The sequence below is a fragment of the Mytilus trossulus genome, chromosome 7, assembly GCF_036588685.1.
Source record: "Mytilus trossulus isolate FHL-02 chromosome 7, PNRI_Mtr1.1.1.hap1, whole genome shotgun sequence".
NCBI lineage: Eukaryota > Metazoa > Mollusca > Bivalvia > Mytilida > Mytilidae > Mytilus > Mytilus trossulus.
In genome coordinates this window covers 39889566-39909436 of record NC_086379.1, presented here as the reverse complement: position 1 = coordinate 39909436, position 19871 = coordinate 39889566, and the positions used below count along the sequence as shown (strand labels likewise).

The window sequence follows — 19871 nt, the reverse complement described above, 5'->3', positions numbered from 1 at the left end:
AGTCTTTTAACGCGGAGCCTTGGATCACACCAGACTGCAAGCTATAAAGCAAAAAATGACTGTGAAGATGAAAACCAACGGTCTAAAAATTATAGTCATAAAAATATAAATCAAAAACAGAGAGACGAGATATAACTATAATTAAGTAAACATTCACTCACTTAAAAAGCATTACATATTGTTCAAAAGGACAAATTAACAAGAACGTACGATTTGAGAGTATTCGTAGTTACTGAAAGCTAGTTTAAAAGCCAAAAAACAATTTAAAAAAAAACCAATTGCATTTGAGACTAAAATCAACTAAAACACATTCCAAGGATTTGACATTTTAACTTCATGGACAGTCAAAGAGGACATGACGTGTGCAATGCAAAAAGAACAGTATAGACAGGTAGTATGATAGGTAGGAGTTAACCTCTCTATAGAAAAATTAACGTGGATGTGTATTTATACATCCCGTTTGAAAAGAATTGTTATAGTTGCTGATGACAAAATCGATATTAGTGTCAATTTAAACTATATTCAAAGATCTAATTACAATATTGGTAAGATTATCTTTACTAACAAGTTTGCTTTTAGTGTTTATTGTATATATTTTAAAGGAATGCATATTTATCAATTAAAATACTTGGAATACTTCGTATTTGTTTATCCAGTTGCCGATGTCACTTCGTACAATAATAAACACTTTTGACCTGACAAGATACATCGGTTAGGTTCCTATTATAAAACGGAACAGATGTAACGTCACTTATTTTTGGGGGTAGATGTACACCTGCATGTTTTTTATTGTATAATTATATGTTTACATGTATTATATAACCATGGTCTGCAATATATGCAAGGTTATTTGTTTTTAATGTGTATTACTATAAATAGAAGTCCCGTGAAAACATAAACAAACATCCATACTATAAAATAAGAAAGAGTAGGTACTATTCTATGTCCTAATGACGTCATTGCATGCAGCGTGGGAGAACGAAAATTGAGATATATACAAAGTTCCTGCAATACACAAACTTAGAAAATTTAAGAACAGGAAAACTTAGTTAGCTAGGAAAAGAACTTTTACAAGAAATTTACTATAATGTTGGGATATATTTTTGTTCTCGTGATTGAATTACTTGCAGTATGCAATGGAAGAATTTGGTCAGGAAGACCTTTGTATGTTATTGAACGCTTTGCTCTACCAGATATCAGTAAAAGTGCCCAGTTTCCTCTGAAAGGAGCTGGCGCAGGTGTTCCATTTAAAATTACACCACTAGTGTCATTATTAAACACAAAACCATCGGAAAGTTCAGCACTTTTGGCAAAATCTGAGGAACCAAAATTAGGTGTAACGGAACCATTACCAAGACTAGTGAAGACAATACCCACAGAACACAAAGTGAAGATCAAGTCACTTCACAAACCATGTCATAAAACGTAAGTTGTCTTTACTTCAGAATCCCCAAAAAGTTTTTAAAAACAAATATTTATCCCGAATATAAGCCCTTCTTCAGACGGAATTCGTACATAAAAATATTTCTGAACTTCGTTTTATAATATAAGAGGAAAACATACAATATGCAGATACAATTTGAAATCAGAAATCGACGAAGGGCATAAATTTATTATAGAAGCAATGTACATACTAAACAGTTCCGTTTCAGTTTTACTATATTAAGCATTTTGTTTAACATATTTTGCGTTGTATGTTTTTTTTTTGTATTCAACATGAACAGCATCGATAATAAATGTATATCAACTTGCTTTAGTAAGTATAGCACACACATAAGTTTGAAATAACAGTTTTGTAATTTGCTTGCTTTCTCGACACATGAATATGAGCTGTAGCAACGAAGGCTTATATGCTTATATTCGCATACTAAAAAACAAGAAGCAGATTTTCCATAACCATTGTATGTTTTCTTCACCAGGGGTTGCTCGAAAGGATCACAGTGTGTTTACGAAAGAGTGTGGATGTGCCCTACTTATATCCCAGATCTTAACTGTTACTGTCGACCAGGTAATGATTATATAAAAATAAGTATAGAAAAATCAGTCTGTTATTACTTTTCTCTGCTTCTGATTATCGTACTTTCTGGGTTTTTTTAAGGTGTTATTTTTTTTTTATTTTTTAACTCAACTTATTTACACTCGTGGTTCTATTTCATCAAAATAGTATATAGATATCAGAAGATGTGGTATGAGTATCAATGAGGCAAGTCTCCATCCAAGTAAAAATCTATTAAAGTAAACCGTTATAGGTCAAAGTACGTGCTTGATCACGAAGCCTTGGCTAACACCAAACAGTATAGCAGAATTTAAGACAACGCATACATTCTCGGCCTTTACTTTCAGGTAGATGATTGTCTTAATGACTGGCTATCATACAACACGAAATTAGTTTTCAAACTTTTTTTAGCAACACCATGTTCGACCTTAGACGGTTGATTATATATAATGACCATTTACGGCATTGACGGCATATTGGTCTTTTACTATATGATATAGCCATTATTTGGCAGAAAGTTAAACTACGACAAAAGCAGAAAACAACATATTGGTCAAACTCGTAAAAAACACTAAAAATATAAAATACTGATATTATTCATCTCTGAGGTTTGAGTCATTGATATTTTTGACTCTCTGCAGGTTGTGCCGTCGGTAATACATTCATACCAATGGGAAAGGCTCTGACAATAGACGATTGTGGAAACAGGTGTGCTTGTCAAGATCAAAGTGGCGAGGTATTATCTTTAAATATATTCATTATGATAAAAAAAAAAAAATCTAGCATTTTTAATTAATTAAAATGCATTAAAAATGTCAAGGTATTAAACAGAATTCTATGTTCCTGGTAATTATTAATCAACATGAGCAGTTTATTTTCAAGTTTTATAGGTTGCTAATTATGTAAACAAAAATCTGATTTACCACGGTTGGAAAGAAAAAAAATATATTTTCGGAGTTCAAGTGCTGTCTTGAAATAAAGTAGTTCTGTGAAAATAAAGTAATTCTGTGAAAATAAAGTAATTCTGTGAAATAAAGTAATTCTGTGAAATAAAGTAATTCTGTGAGAAAAAAAAAGCAAAATAGTTTTGTACAATGAAACAAGGATAACTGCCAACACATGGCATCATAAAAAATGTTTCCGATATTCAAAAGCTAGCTGTATAACCAGGTTTTGTTCAGTTTTCCTGGAGTTTGGTGTTTTGTCAATACATTCCCCTCCCAATCACTAGTTGAGTTTTAATCATCAGAAATTATTGATGCGCTTAGTGAATCATGTGCTAATATTTGTATGACAATGCCAAAAACTATATTTTTTTAACAGGCTACTTTTGTTTATATACACAAACGTACAATGAATATTTCTTTTTGTTGTAGGCTGTATGTACTAAACTTGAATGCGTGAAAATGTCTGACAAAAAGGAGGCAAAAATGGATTCCCTTCTTAAATATTTGAAAAAGTTGGTGAAAATAAATTTGAAAAACGAAGAAAAAACAACAACTCCAAAACCACTGAAGACAAGTGCCAGTGGAAACGCTCTACAACGTAAATCAACATCCAACATAATAAATATGTCAAGACGAATCGATCTCAATACAGAAACAAGATTTCCGTACAGCCCTCATAGACCGTTTTATGTACGGACACTATGAAATGACATTTTTATGTAATTCTGCACATTCTTGAAATATTATATTGATAGGCATGTATGTTGTTATAGTCCCAAATGAGTTTGCATTAATAGATATAGTGCTGCATGTATAATTTATCACAGATCATGATCGTGTATCTGTTCTTGTGTCGTAGAAAGAAGTTAATTTATTCAGATAATTGTTTTGCATTTATTTTTAATTTTGTCAATAAAGTTTAAAAAAAAGTAAAATTAGTGAACTCCATATTTCAATTGTTCGTATAATAAAGAATATGCGATATAAGTGCCAATGAGACATCTCCCCAACCAAGTCACAATGTATAAAAAGTTTAAAAGCCTTCAACACGGAGAGCCTTGGCTCAAACCAAACAACAAGTTTAAGCTAAACAGGGGCCCCAAAATGACAAGTGTAAAACAGTTCAAACACGAAAATGATCAATATAAAATCAAACATCTTTCATGAACGATAAACCAGGTGTAAAACGGCATACGCATTCTAAAATGTAACGGAGAGTTACAAAAACCATAATGCACAAACAAATTATATTAAACTTTTGTTTCCAAACTCTAAATTATAGATGTCAATACGAAGATGTGATTTGATTGCCAATGAGACAGCTCTACATCAAAGTCACTATGTATAAAAGGTAACAATATTATACTAGTAGGCCAAACCACGGTCATTAACACGGCGCCTTTAGCTCACACCGAACAGCAAGCTATTAAGGGCATCAAAAGGACTATAACTGTAAAAAAAGAAAATGAAACAGGAAATCAAACGGACTATTCTATATAAAAACCAGAACACGTATGAACTACACCAACAAAACGAAAACCACAGAACTACACCAACAAAACGAAAACCACTGGAACTACACCAACAAAACGAAAACAACTGAACAACAGCCTACTGACTTTGGACAGGTGCACAAAATACACCGGGGTTTAAACGTTATAGTACTAAATTATAGTACCACTTGCAAATATTTGACATACATAATATCCGTCCAAAATTAATGCGCCTGCGTAAAATTATACCATATGTCAGATATATATGTAGTATCAAAAGTATAGCGTATATTTAGAAAACTCCTCGAGATGTTTTGCAAATACCGAAGGTACCATTTGTCTCTTTTTCAGTTGGCAGTAAAATGAAGCAAGGATAACTCAGAGAAGAGCTTTGGACGCTTACAATTAACAAGGTGCTTTCATAATGCATGATTAGTTTTATTAAATTTGTCACCCACTTTTATAATCAATCTATATTGTCACATTTTTACATTAAAACGCTTCGGTTTTCGGTTTTCTAACATTTCCTGACATCTCTTACACCTATTTTTTTTTTTCTAGAATGATTATCATTCAAAAAAATTAAGAGATATCAGCGATCAGAGACAAATCGACGTAGCTTTAAGCAACCATAGCCCACCACAATGAAAAAAAACATATCCGCATGCCAAGCTATAAATGCTCGCCCTTATATAACAAGATGTAAAACAATTCAAACGAAAAAAACAAATTTGTACTTTCTAGACGACATGACACGAAGAATGCAAGAAATGTAACATGCTATGAAACCTGTAACTTTGAGTAATCATGTCAATAATACCTCTTTAATTTATCATTTACAAGTTCTTTGCTTGAGGGAATATATATGTAACAAAATATGTATCTTAATACTGTGATCAATATAATTTGTTGATATTTGGTATGACACGGTTTGTTTTCCTCCTAACGGTGATATCATTAAATTAGCATCGAAATATTACATAGTAATTTTAATTGAAATTAAAAGTTCAAATTTGTTGTTAATTCGTTTAATAAATTCAATTTATAGAAAGAATACAGCTCATTGGTCGTACCAGAAAATGAATTATCTATCGGGAAATAATATCGTAATAAATTATATCATTTATTGGATTGAACGTGAAAATCCGGGTCCTGAATCATATCACCTCGTTTGTCTTGCTGACAGAAGTACCTACATGACATTTTTATAACAATGACTATGTACTTTCGATTATTTACCCTAACGTATTCTCGATGACATCTGATAGTTTCTATCAAGGACGTATGAGATGATTAACTAATATACTAATATACGTCCTTGTATATATGTATTTATTTAAATCTGTAAGATAAACATTTCAGGCACAGTCACACTTATTAATTAAAGTGTTTACGACAAGGTTGTCCTCTTTGAACCCAACTATAGATTTTGACTTTTTTACACCTCAGCGACCGAAAAGAAGGTGATATGACAGAAAAAGTAAATTCACAAAAATACTGAACTCAAAGGAAAAACCAATCGGAAAGTCAATAATCACATGGCAAAATCAAATGACAAAACACATAAAAAACGAATGGACAAGAACTGTCATATTCCTGACTTGGTACAGGCATTTTCAAATGTAGAAAATGGTGAATTAAACCTGGTTATATTTACAATGATGCATGAACTAAACAAATATGATAAATAGTATAGTCAAACATAATATAGTCAAGTAGTCAAATAATATAGTCAAAGAAGCAGTTACCCCTTCAGCATTCAAAGTTTTAGATGGGTAGCGTTCTTAACTCACCACTTTTTATGCAAATTTGTTTTATAGTCGATGAGGACCCTTTTTTGTTTGTAAAATAAAATACTTTCGAAGATTAACTCATAAACAATCTAGACACAGTGATGTACCCGCAGTCCACTCTGAAGTAACTGAGCATGACGTGAGCACATAAGTCTGTGGTTCTCTGTAGGAGAAGTCAATCGAAAACACTATGCACCTCTTCTACAAGTAAATACTCCAAAAATTACAAAGTTCAACTACATTGTATCTCAAAAATAAGCTAATATATAAAAAAAAAAAAACCCTGACCGCATGTTCAATTTATGTACATACAGCCAGCAAAGTAAAAACGTCCAAGCATTCAAACTGTAGAAAGAGTTATCCGGAAACCTCTTTTCGAGTATATAGGGTTTTATTCAGTAAAGTTACAAAATATCCCAAAAGAACTAATATTGATAAAAATTCAAACTTCAAAAAGAGGAACGAAAGATATCAGAGGGAACACTGAGTCAAATTCATTAATCGAAAATACTACTAACTGAAAACGCCATGGCTAAAAAGACAAACAGACAAATAAAAGTACACAAAACACAACATAGAAAACTACAGACGAACCCCACCAAAAAACGGGGGGGGGGGGGGGGGGGGGGGGTCTCAGGTGCTCCGGAAGGGTAAGCAGATCCTGTTCCACATGTGGCATCCGTCGTGTTGCTCATGTTATTACAAACCCGGTGAATAGTCTAATTCGGTTGGTCGAATTGATTTTCGTGAAAAAAGGAAGGGGATTGCAAAGAACATATCCGATATTATCTGGAAAAACTAAATACCTATATTTGGACATATGGACGAAAGAACGTCCAGACGGACTGGAGTTAACAATATGGTTAAGTTTTAATGATTATTCTGTTGAAACTGGAATAAACATTGCTTAACTAAGAGTACACAATCCATCAATCAGGTTTATATCTATGAACAATGTACGTTTATTCGTGCGTGCGTGCATCAAACAACATTATTGTTTCATAGAATTACAAACTGTCATGCATGGCTATTTACCACAACAATATTATCAAACCACACAATGTTTGGGGAAAATCGGGAAAAAAATTGATGTAGTATTATGCGGTGGTCGAAGTTGTGACAGGACAATAAATGCATAACTTATCATCGGAGTTCACTATAATCAATTTGACCACACGATATGAACTCTTCCGTATTAAAGATCACATAAACTAGAAAACATATGTACTTCCTAGAATAATCCATACAGAGTATATTGACCCATAAATCTAGGATAATAAATGAGGTGCACTGTGTGAATTATGTTTTTGGTTTTATAGTGGTAGGACCATGTTATATTTTTTTAACAATGAAGTAACAATATGCAATTGCGATAAAAAAAAAAAAAAAAAAAAAAGGGTCATTGCTAGCGCTCAAGTCCAATAATAAGACTCCGTGGTACATATAATTTACATTCAACGTTTTTTTATCGGATTTATTTTTGCTATCAATGCACATGTTGAACCGGTTTGAACGATGACAGTAAAAAAAAAATCCGATAAAAAACGTTGAATGTAAATGATTTCCAACTCCAAAGTCATATATTATAGGACTACTAGCGCTCATTCGAAGTTCAGCTATCCTGGTTTTCCAAATGTTGTGCCATTTTATTTTTTATTTCTTCGTTCAATATCGTTGTTATCCTGTTGGTGGATATACTGTGCAGATCTTTTGTTATTGCGCGTTAAACTTTTATGACATACGATAATGGGAAATGGGATAGCATTTGGTGGTTCAAACGACCGGTTTAAACCCACCACATGATGCATCAGATTGACACACGACCAGACTTTCTTTCCCATGCACTTGTGGTCCGCTGATATTTGCCTTTGTCTATATATATCATTTTTTTTCCAGAGAAGTAGGGTTTTAGTACTATTCCATTTTTTTCAGTATTTCCTTGTCTTTTTTTTTTAAATACACTGTTTATACATGTGCGTACAAACATATCACAACATCTATACAAGTACATGCAATAGATCAAAATTATACAATAAACTGGCTATATGAATATCAATGTTGATTCAGATTTGTTTACTTTGAAAGTCATAACTTTTTTTTTGCATTTTAACAATGCCACAAATACTTATGATTTAAACCAGTGGCGGATCCAGGAATTTTCATAAGTGGGGGCCCACTGACTGACCTAAGAGGGGGCCCGCTCCAGTCACTCCCTATATAAGCAACCAAAATTTTTCCCAAAAAGGGGGGGGGGCCGCCCCCCCCCTAAATCCGCCTCTGAAAACAGTATGAGTGTCTTTGACCTTCAGAAAAACGGTAGGCCTCTGGTTTTTGACATTCAAGCATTTTTTTTCAATTTCAAAACGCACATTCACGGATTTGGCTATACTTTTTTGGACCTTTTGGATTATGGCTCTTCATCTTTTATATAAGCTTTGGATTTCAAATATTTTGGCCACGAGCATCACTGAAGAGACATGTTTTGTCGAAATGCGCATCTGGTGCAAGAAAATTGGTACCGTTAATTTAATAACTACCACTGGGTCGATACCTCTGCTGGTGGACTATTAGTCCCCGAGGGTATCACCAGCCCATAGCCAGTACTTCGGTACTGGCATGAAAATACGGATTTTTTGTGTTCATTAAAATTTGCTGTTACAAAATATTAGAAATTATTATAATTTAAGGAGTGTATCTTCCTCATGCAAAGCTCTGATTCCTTTCACGGATTCGGCTATACTTTTTTTACCTTTTGGATTATAGCTCTTCATCTTTTATATAAGCTTTGGATTTCAAATATTTAAGCCAAGAGCATCACTGAAGAGACATGTATTGTCGAAATGCGCATCTGGTGCAAGAAAATTGGTACCGTTTAATTTTATTAAATTGATCCTGAAGTATTTAAGGACAAAATAATAAAATTATAATACTTTGTTTCTCATCTATTATCTGTAAGGTACATTGGTACGTATCCCGACTCAATGTCATAAATCGTAAGTATTGAATAAAATATCTGCCACTGGACGTGGATCAAATAATCAATCTTAAAACGCCTTAAATATCGCCATTTCAGTGCAAGAACTCCAAACTAGAGGCTCTCAAGAGCCTGTATCGCTCACCTGATTCTACTTGGGTTTTTGAAATCATATAAAAAAATATAAAATTTGGCTAAAAGTGACAACACAACCTCATTTATAAGGAAAGGAACATGTTTAATTTCATTCAAAAGTCCCCCACTGGTGGCAATCTTGGATGACGGATCGGCTACAAAGTAACAACACTTGGTCAGCACCTCATAAGGAACATTCATGCCATGTTTGGTTTTATTCCATTCAGTGGTTCTCTAAAAGAAGTCATTTGTATGCATTTCCCATAGGGTCCTATGTTAAACTAAGTCTCCTGCTGGCGGCCATCTTGGATGATGGATCGGCTACAAAGTAACAACACTTGGTCAGCACCTCATAAGGAACATTCATGCTATGTTTGGTATTATTCCATTCAGTGGTTCTCTAGAAGAAGTCATTTGTATGCATTTCCCATAGGGTCCTATTTTAAACTAAGTCCCTCGCTGGCGGCCATCTTGGATGATGGATCGGCTACAAAGTAACAACACTTGGTCAGCACCCCATAAGGAACATTCATGCTATGTTTGGTTTCATTCCATTTATTTGTTCTCTAGAAGAAGTCATTTGTATGCATTTCCCATAGGGTCCTATGTTAAACTAAGTCCCCCGCTGGCGGCCATCTTGGATGATGGATCGGCTACAAAGTAACAACACTTGGTCAGCAACCCATAAGGAACATTCATGCTATGTTTGGTTTTATTCCATTCAGTGGTTCTCTAGAAGAAGTCATTGGTATGCATTTCCCATAGGGTCCTATGTTAAACTAAGTCCCCCGCTGGCGGCCATCTTGGATGATGGATCGGCTACAAAGTAACAACACTTGGTCAGCACCTCATAAGGAACATTCATGCCATGTTTGGTTTCATTCCATTCAGTGGTTCTCTAGAAGAAGTTCAAAATGTAAATTGTTAACGACGACGACGACGGACGCCAAGTGGTGAGAAAAGCTCACTTGGCCCTTCGGGCCAGGTGAGCTAAAAAAGGATGAGTTCAGCCTTTTTTTCCCTTGTTTATTTGAAGATCTTGTCTTGTTGATGACTATTGTTCTTCTAAGAGTCTATTTATCTATTTTTGCTTTCAAGATAATAGACAAAAGCACTAAAATGCCCAGTTAACAAGAGAGCACACACTGAAATGTCTTGCCTATTTTATTTATGAATTTATGTTGTAAGTCTGTAATATGAATTAAGGTTTTACTACAAGCATCACCTACAATTAACATAATCAATGATCTACGAAAATGAAGTCACATTCTGAACTATGCCAGACAGACATACATTTTACACTAGTAATTTTGGGGCCCTTTATAGCTTGTTGTTCAGTGTGAGCCAAGGCTCCGTGTTGAAGGCCATACATTGACCTATAGTGGTTTACTTTTTTAAATTGTTATTTGGATGGAGAGTTGTCTCATTGGCACTCACACCACATCTTCAAATCCTATATCTATGTACTGCTTTCAACTATTCTATACATCTAATATAGTGGTCCTATTCCTAATAGTAGTAGTACCTGGGGAACAATTGAAACCACAAAATCTTAAAACAGACCAATGAGCCATGCAACTGAGGTCAGTGTCATATGAACCCTACCAGACAGATATGTAAACCTCACAATCATTCCAAATATAGTTGAGCTATTGCTTATGATATTTGATAGATTGATAAAAAATACAAAATCTTATCAATGTAATGAACAATGACAATGAGGGCAGGTTGTTATGAACCCTGCATGACAGACATCTTATAAGCATTGTACCTTCATATGAATTTTGGATCAGTCAGAGTCACAGTGACTATGTTAGACTGAAACATTGTGAAAATTCTGATTTCCAAATTTAAATCAACAAACCAGACGTTTTACAAAGTTTTGGTACATACCTGTCTTTTAGAGATGATGGAAGATCAATATAAGCGCAAGTCAAGACTTATTTAAAAGTCAATGGGCAATTAAGTATCTTGAATAAATGCCATTATCATACAATAAAACTCCACAATATAAATGAAAATACTTCTTTTATTTCTTGGCATGATTCACTAGTTGTTTGACAACAAACCATTAACACATTCATACAATATCTAACTGTGCTCATAATAGCTTTACTAGTTTCTTTACAAAAGTCCATGTAATCTCAACATTTTATCATTTGATCAGCACAAAAAAAGCATAGACATGGTCTATAATTAAAAAACTTTTGTCCATCTTTATCTTTTCTTAATAAAATAAAAAAAAAAATATATATATATATATACCACACACCCTTTAGGAACTGTTAACTGTTAAAAACAATTCAAAATGATGAAAATGAAATAATTCTCAACCTTTTGGAGTGGTGAACTGTTTCATATTAATTAAATGTTTTGAAGAGAAATGTCTTGATTTTGCCACCTAATCACAAACTTAAATAATTGGTGATGCAGCCAGCAGAAACTGCAGCAGGCCAAAGTCATGCTACTGAAACTATGGTTGCAGGCAATAAAATAAAATATGAATAATGCACTTACATGGACTTTTGTATAAGAAAAATAATACAAATTTATAAATACTAATTTATTATAAAATATATCACAGATGATGCTTATATATAAATATGGAATGTGATAAAAATGTAAAAATTTAAATAAATTACTTTCCCTCTACCTGGACGGAAACCATCACAATACTGAAAACAGTTAAGTTATCTTGGACTAATTAAAAAAATAAAAATTTTGAAAATAAGAATAAAGTGTTTTTGTTTAAACGCTTCCTCGTCAAATGAACAAATGACAAACAATTTGCACCTTGTCCTTTGATAGCGGGGGACAAAAATACATATAAAATATTACATAATAGGCAACAAATGAAATTTATTTGTGAAGGCTTATGAAACAGTACAAAAAGGATGTATCTCAAGCTTTCCTCCTGTTTCAAAGTGAGTACAAAATTTACCCTTAATGCTTTTAAAATTAAATTTTGTAAATCCCAAACAATCTCTTCTAAATTATAGAAATCAACATGGAAATCAACTAGCGCCATGAACAGGACCTGGAAACTTACTGTGAGGTTTTTTACATTACAATTATTCTAAGCAGGACCAAAGCAAAAAATTATTTGTTAAACTGTTATTTATACAAAAAGTACCTGATTGAAGGATAAATTCAATAATTTTAGTCAACATATATATATTTATGTACTTGCAATTGGATTTTTTAAATGCATATACTTATGAATCCTGAGATTAAAAAAATTATGTTTTTTATACAAATGGGATTAAACTTGAGATATTGGATAAATGCTTTATAATATTATCAAGAAGAATGCTTTTTAAAAACATCAAATGATGTCAAATAAAAAATGGATTTTATCATTTAAGATCTTTTAAAAGTGTAAAATTAAAAGTTTAAAACAAAAATAATAGAAATTTTTTAATCTAATTTGTGATAACTTATATTCTTCATTACAAGATATAAAAAACAAAATTTCACAAAAAGAAGTACAAATGTAACATGACATAAAACAATAAAAAAAATTATACACCATTAGAAATTTTGAAAAATGTGTACATGTACTACACACTTGCATGACTTGTAAAACCTTTAAAAAAGAGAAATATTTTCAATCAAAGACATAGTGGATTTGGAGTATGGATAAAAATACAATATATTAATTAAAAGCTACAAAACAAATTTGGACGGAATGGAATTTTATAAATAAAATGATATTATAACAATGAAATTTTTTAAAAATACATGATGTGTCTGTAAGACACAAGTGTCCCATTCAAAAAATGAAAAAATATTTGGTCCAATAATATAAATATTGGTTTAATCACATAAATGATGCTGAAGAGTCTGGTACTGTTCAAGACTGTAGTACAGTGTGTTAAAATACAATTTTGAAATGTAGGTTAAACTCACGGTCACCCAAATATTGTACTGAACATAGAACTTTATTTATAATTCCATCATGGAATATTATAAATATGGACTTTATTAATTGAAGTTAGGTAAATCTGATAATCTGATAGATCCCCCCCCCCCTTAAATGTGGGATGGGGCAAATAATAATAATAAAAAAAATATCTGAAAAATAAATAACTTAGCAATACTATCACAGCATTTCGCATTAAAACACATAATTTAACACTTGTGAATACAAAAACAATCCTAATTACTTCATATACTGGCGAAGATAAAAAAAACTGTTCTATTTTCAGAATTCAAATACTGACTTTTTTCTATCTAAAGCACCTTTTGGTGGCAAAATTTGATGAACATTTTAAACAGTTCCTTCTCTCATTATAAAAGTCTATAAAAACCTAATGTAAGAAATCTTGAAAAACTTTTTCTAGTTTAAATAAACTAGCTGCGGTAATGCTTAATCATATATGAACTGCATATCAATATACATAAAGCAGAAATAGGGCAATAAATAAAATCACATTTGAAATATATGAGAAAAAGATTCTACAAAAAATTACAAGCAAAATTTGCTTATCTCCCCTTTAACCAGGTTTCACAATGTAAGGGAGACAACAATTAATAGTTATTTTTCACAAAAAAGAAAATCAATGATTTTTCTGTGAGAAAAATGTCTAGCAAAATTCATAAAATACAGAAAAGAGATATAAAAAATCTTTTAACGGAAAGTAGCAGCACTAGTACAATTAATTCTGTAACTTGGACATCTGAAAATAAAAAGTTGGAAAAATCAGAAAACATACTAATGAATATACTGAGTCCAGACTAATAAAAAACATACATCTGAAAATACTCTGTCCAGATCAAGAGTCTGTCTGCATTACATCTGCTCTTTGTGAACTCAAAGTAAGATAACATGTTAGTTCACCCAATTAATGTATATAGTTACCCCATTCATTCCAACTAATCTAGAATACTTAATTACAATTACCTAAAATCCTTCTCCACAGAAATATTATGAATATAATCTTCCACATTGGTAAAAGTTACATAGTTGAACTTTAGAGGCACTTTTCAACCAGAATGGTTAAACCTTAATATTTTTTTTGAAAGATAAAATTAGAAGATTTCCTTCTTCACAATACTTTTGATAAATTTCTTAGTTAAACATACAGGTTCAAGAGTTCCATTGTATTATAAAGTAAATATAGTAATATAATTGTTATTCTTATTTATAGTGAGTATCTGATTATAATGCTATATTATATAAATAAATACTTTTGAATGGTGTATATACAAATAAATGTAATTCAAGCAAAAACATTATTATGTATATAATTTCATGTTTAAGTCATGAAGTTTTTTTATTTCCAGCTTATTGTTATGTTTGATGGTACTTATATACTTTGTATATATGAATTCACTTTATATCAACATAAATATAGAATACTGTGGATTCATCTTTTTTCTTAAGTAATAATTTTCATGGATTGAGGAACAAATTAATTGTATATTTTTAGACAATTAATATTTCGCTGAAAATTTATTTACTAGACCTACTAAAATGGTGCCCAATAAATAATCATGAATCCACAGTAGATACATTAAATTTCTGTTATTGAAATTCCAAATCATGCAAGCAAAAAGCACCACTAAACCTCTGACCAAGTCATAAGTAGAAATCTTGTAAGTGTAACGTAAACCTTTTATATTTCATTTTTAAATTTGTTTTTTATAGTGTTTTCCAGGTGAAAAAAGCAAATTTTTATCTTTACCTCAAGCCTTGAAGACATAAAGCTTTCAAGTCAGTTTTTTGCACTCATAATCCAAAATCAACCAATCAAAATAATGCATGGATTTCAGGTTTGGAGCCCATTTGTTGTGCTCCGAGAAATAAGCAAAGTTTTATGACTTTAACCCCAGGTCTTACATTTGTATTTGACAGATTTTTTTTAAATAAAGCATTTGCAATTGTTATTACACATGGATATTTTTTAAGGTAGTTCATTCAATCGTTTTTAATTTATAGTACCGGTAGATGTAATTACCTATAATTTCAGCTGTAAATGGTATTGAATCCAAGCTGCTTTGTATATTTGTCTACAAGTAGATCTGCATATCTCTTTTCTTCCTCAGTTAATTGAGGTATAGGAGAATCACTGTGCAAAAGAAGATTGTCTACTTATAGAGAGATACAGAAATCTGATTTCGTCTAAAGGCTATGGTAGAACAATAGAGTATTCCCTCAGTGTGTAGAATTCTTGATTATATAATGGTTGAGTATAGATAGCATTTATGTATTTACGCTTTTTTTTTATATAACACCACTTAAGAGATATATTTTATATATCTACCTCATAAAATTGATGGGTTTTGAACATAACATATTTTAATTGTGAAAAACTGATGAAACAAATTTGTGTTGTTGAAAAGTATTGTTAAAATTAGTATATTAATGTTTTTATTAAACCATAAAAAAAACCTGTAATTAGCATTGTAAATAATATGACTAGTTTATATATCCCACAAAAATTGTATCATAATGATTTTTTAAAATCTATTTGCTGCTGTTAATGCAATTCAAGGTCAACCACACCAAATTTTAAAGTTGAAGGTCAACAATAAAGGAAAGAAGCACAGAGAAATTGAAAAACGTCTGAACCTCCATAAAGGACTAAAATACATATTACATTTGTACAATGTGATTTAATATGCTTTGTTTTCATGTATCTATTCTTTGACAGGAACTTCTATGCTTGTTTTGTTCTACAAATACTTTTTTTCATTTAAATATTCTGTCATCATTAAACCACAATTAAATAATGGATGATTTTTCTGTGCTTCTTATACAGATGCTTACTATAGAATTAGAGAACATCCATATATAGTATTTATTCTCTACTTGTCAATCATTTTCATTCTAGAGTTATCTTCCTTTGCACAACAGATTTGTAATTTTTGAGTGTCAATGTAGATATAGAGTTCTTTTGTATTCCCCTTTTTTTGGGAAGAATTTATTTCAGAATAATATAGCACAAAAGTAATCCTTCAAATTAATAAAGTCACCAATGGGAGTTATGTAAGTGAATTCCAAGTGGACACCAAAAATAAAGGGCAAGTAACTCTAGATATTCAACTTTATGACAAGTAGATAATTCTTGGAGGTGAATATATAAATATCTCAAACTTCCAAACACTAACTGTTAGTTTCATCAGAACATTTCAATGCCATTTTCTGATTTCAATAATGTCAAATGCACTTAGAAACATTTAAAAGTGATCAAATAAAATTATTTAAATGTTTTTTAATATATAAAAAATAAGTAAGAAGTTGAATACAATTTATTTATTGCAAGATTTGTTGTAAGAAGATTGCAAAACAGAACATGGCACTGCAATGAAATAAATCTGACTTTCATTGGTAACTTATATATTATATACTGAACACAGGACATGAAGCAACAGTATATATTGATACAGAATAAAAACATAAACAATTAATTCATGATAAACAATTGAGTAGACATCAACATGAACATTACAACATTTACACAAATGCGTGAAATAAATGTGGAAATAAATGTGCAGGGAATCTCAAGTGTGCAATTTCACCCTGTTTTATTTGACAGTTAATCTGAAAAGAAAGCAAAATAATGTTTGTACTTGCCACTTAAAAATAAGCGAACTAGTAAGCAAAACAACAACTGTGTCAAAATCACAATAGTTATTGAATAGTATTTTAGGAATATTGAAAATGTTTTTGAAAGTTGCAACTTTTTGTAGTTTTAAGCACAGATGCAGTATGTTTAACATTTTCAAAAACAATGAGTTTGCACCTACTATTAAATTAAAATTGAATCGGTCAAAATATTTTTTAAGAAACATACAGAACTTCATGCAGTCTGAATTTAACACTATTGTGATATTGACAATATAAACAGCAAAAACATAAGCTGTGCATCCACAGAAAATAATTATGGTCATAGTTCAAGTTTTTAAAAAATAAACTCAGCATTACTTCTTATTATATATTACGTATACATAATAGAATATTTTCGTTCTTTTGAATGTTTGGAAAACTGCATTCTTTATTATATTCTAGTAAGTATATAATATCTAATTCATTTGATGAAAAAAAAATTCTTAATTTCAGAAAAAAGCTGGTGCTTTGAGCAATGTTGAAGACTTGCATGCGTTTATTTGATTTTTTTCATTAGAAAATTACTGTAAATATGATTTTCATTGAGTACTTACAATGTATCATTCAATTCAAAAAATTTAATAAAAACTTTTATCCAAAATGAATATTACTGAAAATAAGATACCGAAATTTGTGAATGAACTAAAAAATAAAGCTCTGATCCCATGCATGCAAATTTCAATAAAAGGTGATGTGCTAAAACAGAAGCTCAAAATGCAGTGGACCCACTGAGTACATATTGCCTCAGATTTATTTTTCCAAAAGCAAAGAATAATAGTGTAAAGTGAAAAAAAGCAATCAGAATGCAGACCAAGCATCATTTAACTCAAGCAATATAGCCATTAAAATATGAATACATGTATAAATAAATAATGGTATTTACAATGATTTATAAATAAATAAATACAAGCTGTCTATACACAAGCACTATATATACTTACAGTGGTGTGTGCTGATATTTAGATGGTGAAGCGGTGCGTACAGGAGAAAGACTAACATCAGCAAATAAATCCTTAGGATTCCGTACAATGCCAGATTTCTTACTAGCTCCTGAAAACAAGGGCTTGCCTGAACTAGCTGAAGCTAATGATGGTTTACCCGAATTACCAAAAGTTTTGTTATTTGCTAAACTACTATTTGCTAGCTTGCTATAATTTTTGTTAATGTCTCTATTATTTGGTGGCGTTTTTGCTGCAGGGGAAACTGACCTTTCTAAAACAGATCGATGTAGAGGCGATGAGGTTCCGTGTTTTATCATATAGTTTTGTTCGCCCTTTGTATTCTTAAGAATTCCTTTGACCCCGTTACTTCGTACACCAGTTCTAGCTGCCCGAGATACTTCAGGCCCATAGCTTGATGAAAGCCGATCTTTACGGTCTCGCCATGATTCTTTTTCAGGAATGTCATGATCATCGTAATATTTTTTAGAACCCTCTTCATGGACGGCATTATCTAAAGCGGCCATAAATAGTCTATTGTTTATTTCTCCTGATTTACCATTGTAATTTTTCTGATCTGAATATCTATTACTAGGTGATTCACTTCTTGCCACAGGTCTTCTATTTGTATTGCCATAGATGTTGTAATTCTGTTGTCGTACTGGCTGTTTCATTTCATATAAATCGGCTATATCTAAACGGCCTGGACTTTTGCTTCGCTCATAGCTCACATTAAAGTTATCTTCCCTTCTTGGTGACCTACTTCTATAACTGTCAGCTGTATCATTAAAGTCTAACCTAACAGGATGACGTGATAATATTCTGTTCACTTCTATATCGTCTACGGTTGGTGACACACGACCTTCATCGAAAGAACTAGAAAAGTTATTTCTATAAGACCTTGTTCTTCTATGAGGATAAATTTCTTTTAAATTTGATGTAACTGATGGCGAAATATCTTCGTAATTGTAATGAAATCCTTCAATGCCTTCATCATCAAAATCATCATCGTCGTCATCAGATATAATATCATTAACTACTGGTGTAACAGGAATTGATAGTCCGTTAACTCTTCCGTATGGAGTTTTGAGTGGACTGCTAGCCATGACTGGTTCCTTGTATGAATGACGAGCGGGTGAGTAGGAACGTTGATTTGAATGTTGATAAGATCGCTGAGCAGGATCCTGATAAGAGCGTTGACTAGGAGTTGGTTCCTGATATGAACGACTAAGTCCTGAATAAGTTTGCTGAGCAGACATTGACCAGGATTTGCTACCAGTATTTTCATGCTCATGCTTTGTTGGAGTTTCTACCCTTGGTGACTTTGACCTTGACCTTGGTGATATCACACTGTCTACTGATCTACTGAGCCTCTGTTTGGGTACTGGAGAACAGCGTCTCTCGTTAGGTGTTGGAGAAGCTGATCTGCTAGGAATTTTAAAACCATTTATTGGTTCAACATCTAAATATATTCCTTTGTCCATATACTTCTTTATAATTCCAGTGATTGTTTGAAGGTGACCTTCACTTTGTAATCTAGTTATTTCCTCAAATAATTGTTGTCTTTCTTTTCTGGCATCATCAACAATTTTTTTAAGGTCAACAATAGTAGTTTGTGCTTTAAATGCATATTTCTGTGCTCTCTCCAGTTCCTGAAATAGAATTAGATTATAAAATTTATCATGCTTTTTAAAAATACAATGTACCTTGAATTGATCAATATTTATGATTGAGAATTGTCTGTGTAAGTTCCATCTTTTATATGTAGTCATATATTATATCTTTTTGTACTTAACAATGCTTTATATTTAGTTTGTGAACTAAATTGAAATCAATTGATCATTTGGTGTTTCCACAAAGTAACAGAAGAAAAATAATGAGATATTCCTAGCATAATTCTTCGTACCACAATTGTTTGTGGTTGTACATTTTTGTGTAACAAAACTAAGACAACTACAAAGATAGTCAATTTGATCTATGTTA

The 19871-nt window shown here is 31.8% G+C and overlaps 2 protein-coding genes across 8 annotated transcripts in view; one reads left to right on the top strand and one right to left on the bottom strand.

The window, feature by feature from the left end:
* Positions 1-887: 887 nt before the first annotated feature.
* Positions 888-3878, top strand: LOC134727022 (uncharacterized). Its single transcript, XM_063591406.1, has 4 exons — positions 888-1425; positions 1920-2008; positions 2638-2732; positions 3373-3878. Exons 1-4 carry the CDS (start codon positions 1088-1090, stop codon positions 3646-3648), a joined length of 798 nt encoding a protein of 265 aa, XP_063447476.1. The 5' UTR covers positions 888-1087; the 3' UTR covers positions 3649-3878.
* Positions 3879-11608: 7730 nt separating this feature from the next.
* LOC134725071 (uncharacterized) overlaps positions 11609-19871 on the bottom strand; it is a 34084-nt gene continuing 25821 nt past the window's right edge. For 4 of the 7 annotated variants that reach the window (XM_063588581.1, XM_063588583.1, XM_063588582.1 and 1 more), the window contains 3 exons: positions 17892-19540; positions 15299-15409; positions 11609-14017 (listed from right to left, as the gene is read on the bottom strand). In XM_063588581.1, the coding sequence (XP_063444651.1) occupies positions 15307-15409; positions 17892-19540 (1752 nt within the window). In that variant the 3' untranslated portion in view covers positions 11609-14017; positions 15299-15306. Of the gene's footprint in view, positions 14018-15298; positions 16885-17891; positions 19541-19871 lie in introns of all 7 variants that reach the window. The other 3 variants (XR_010108515.1, XR_010108516.1, XM_063588584.1) reach the window with 3 other exon arrangements.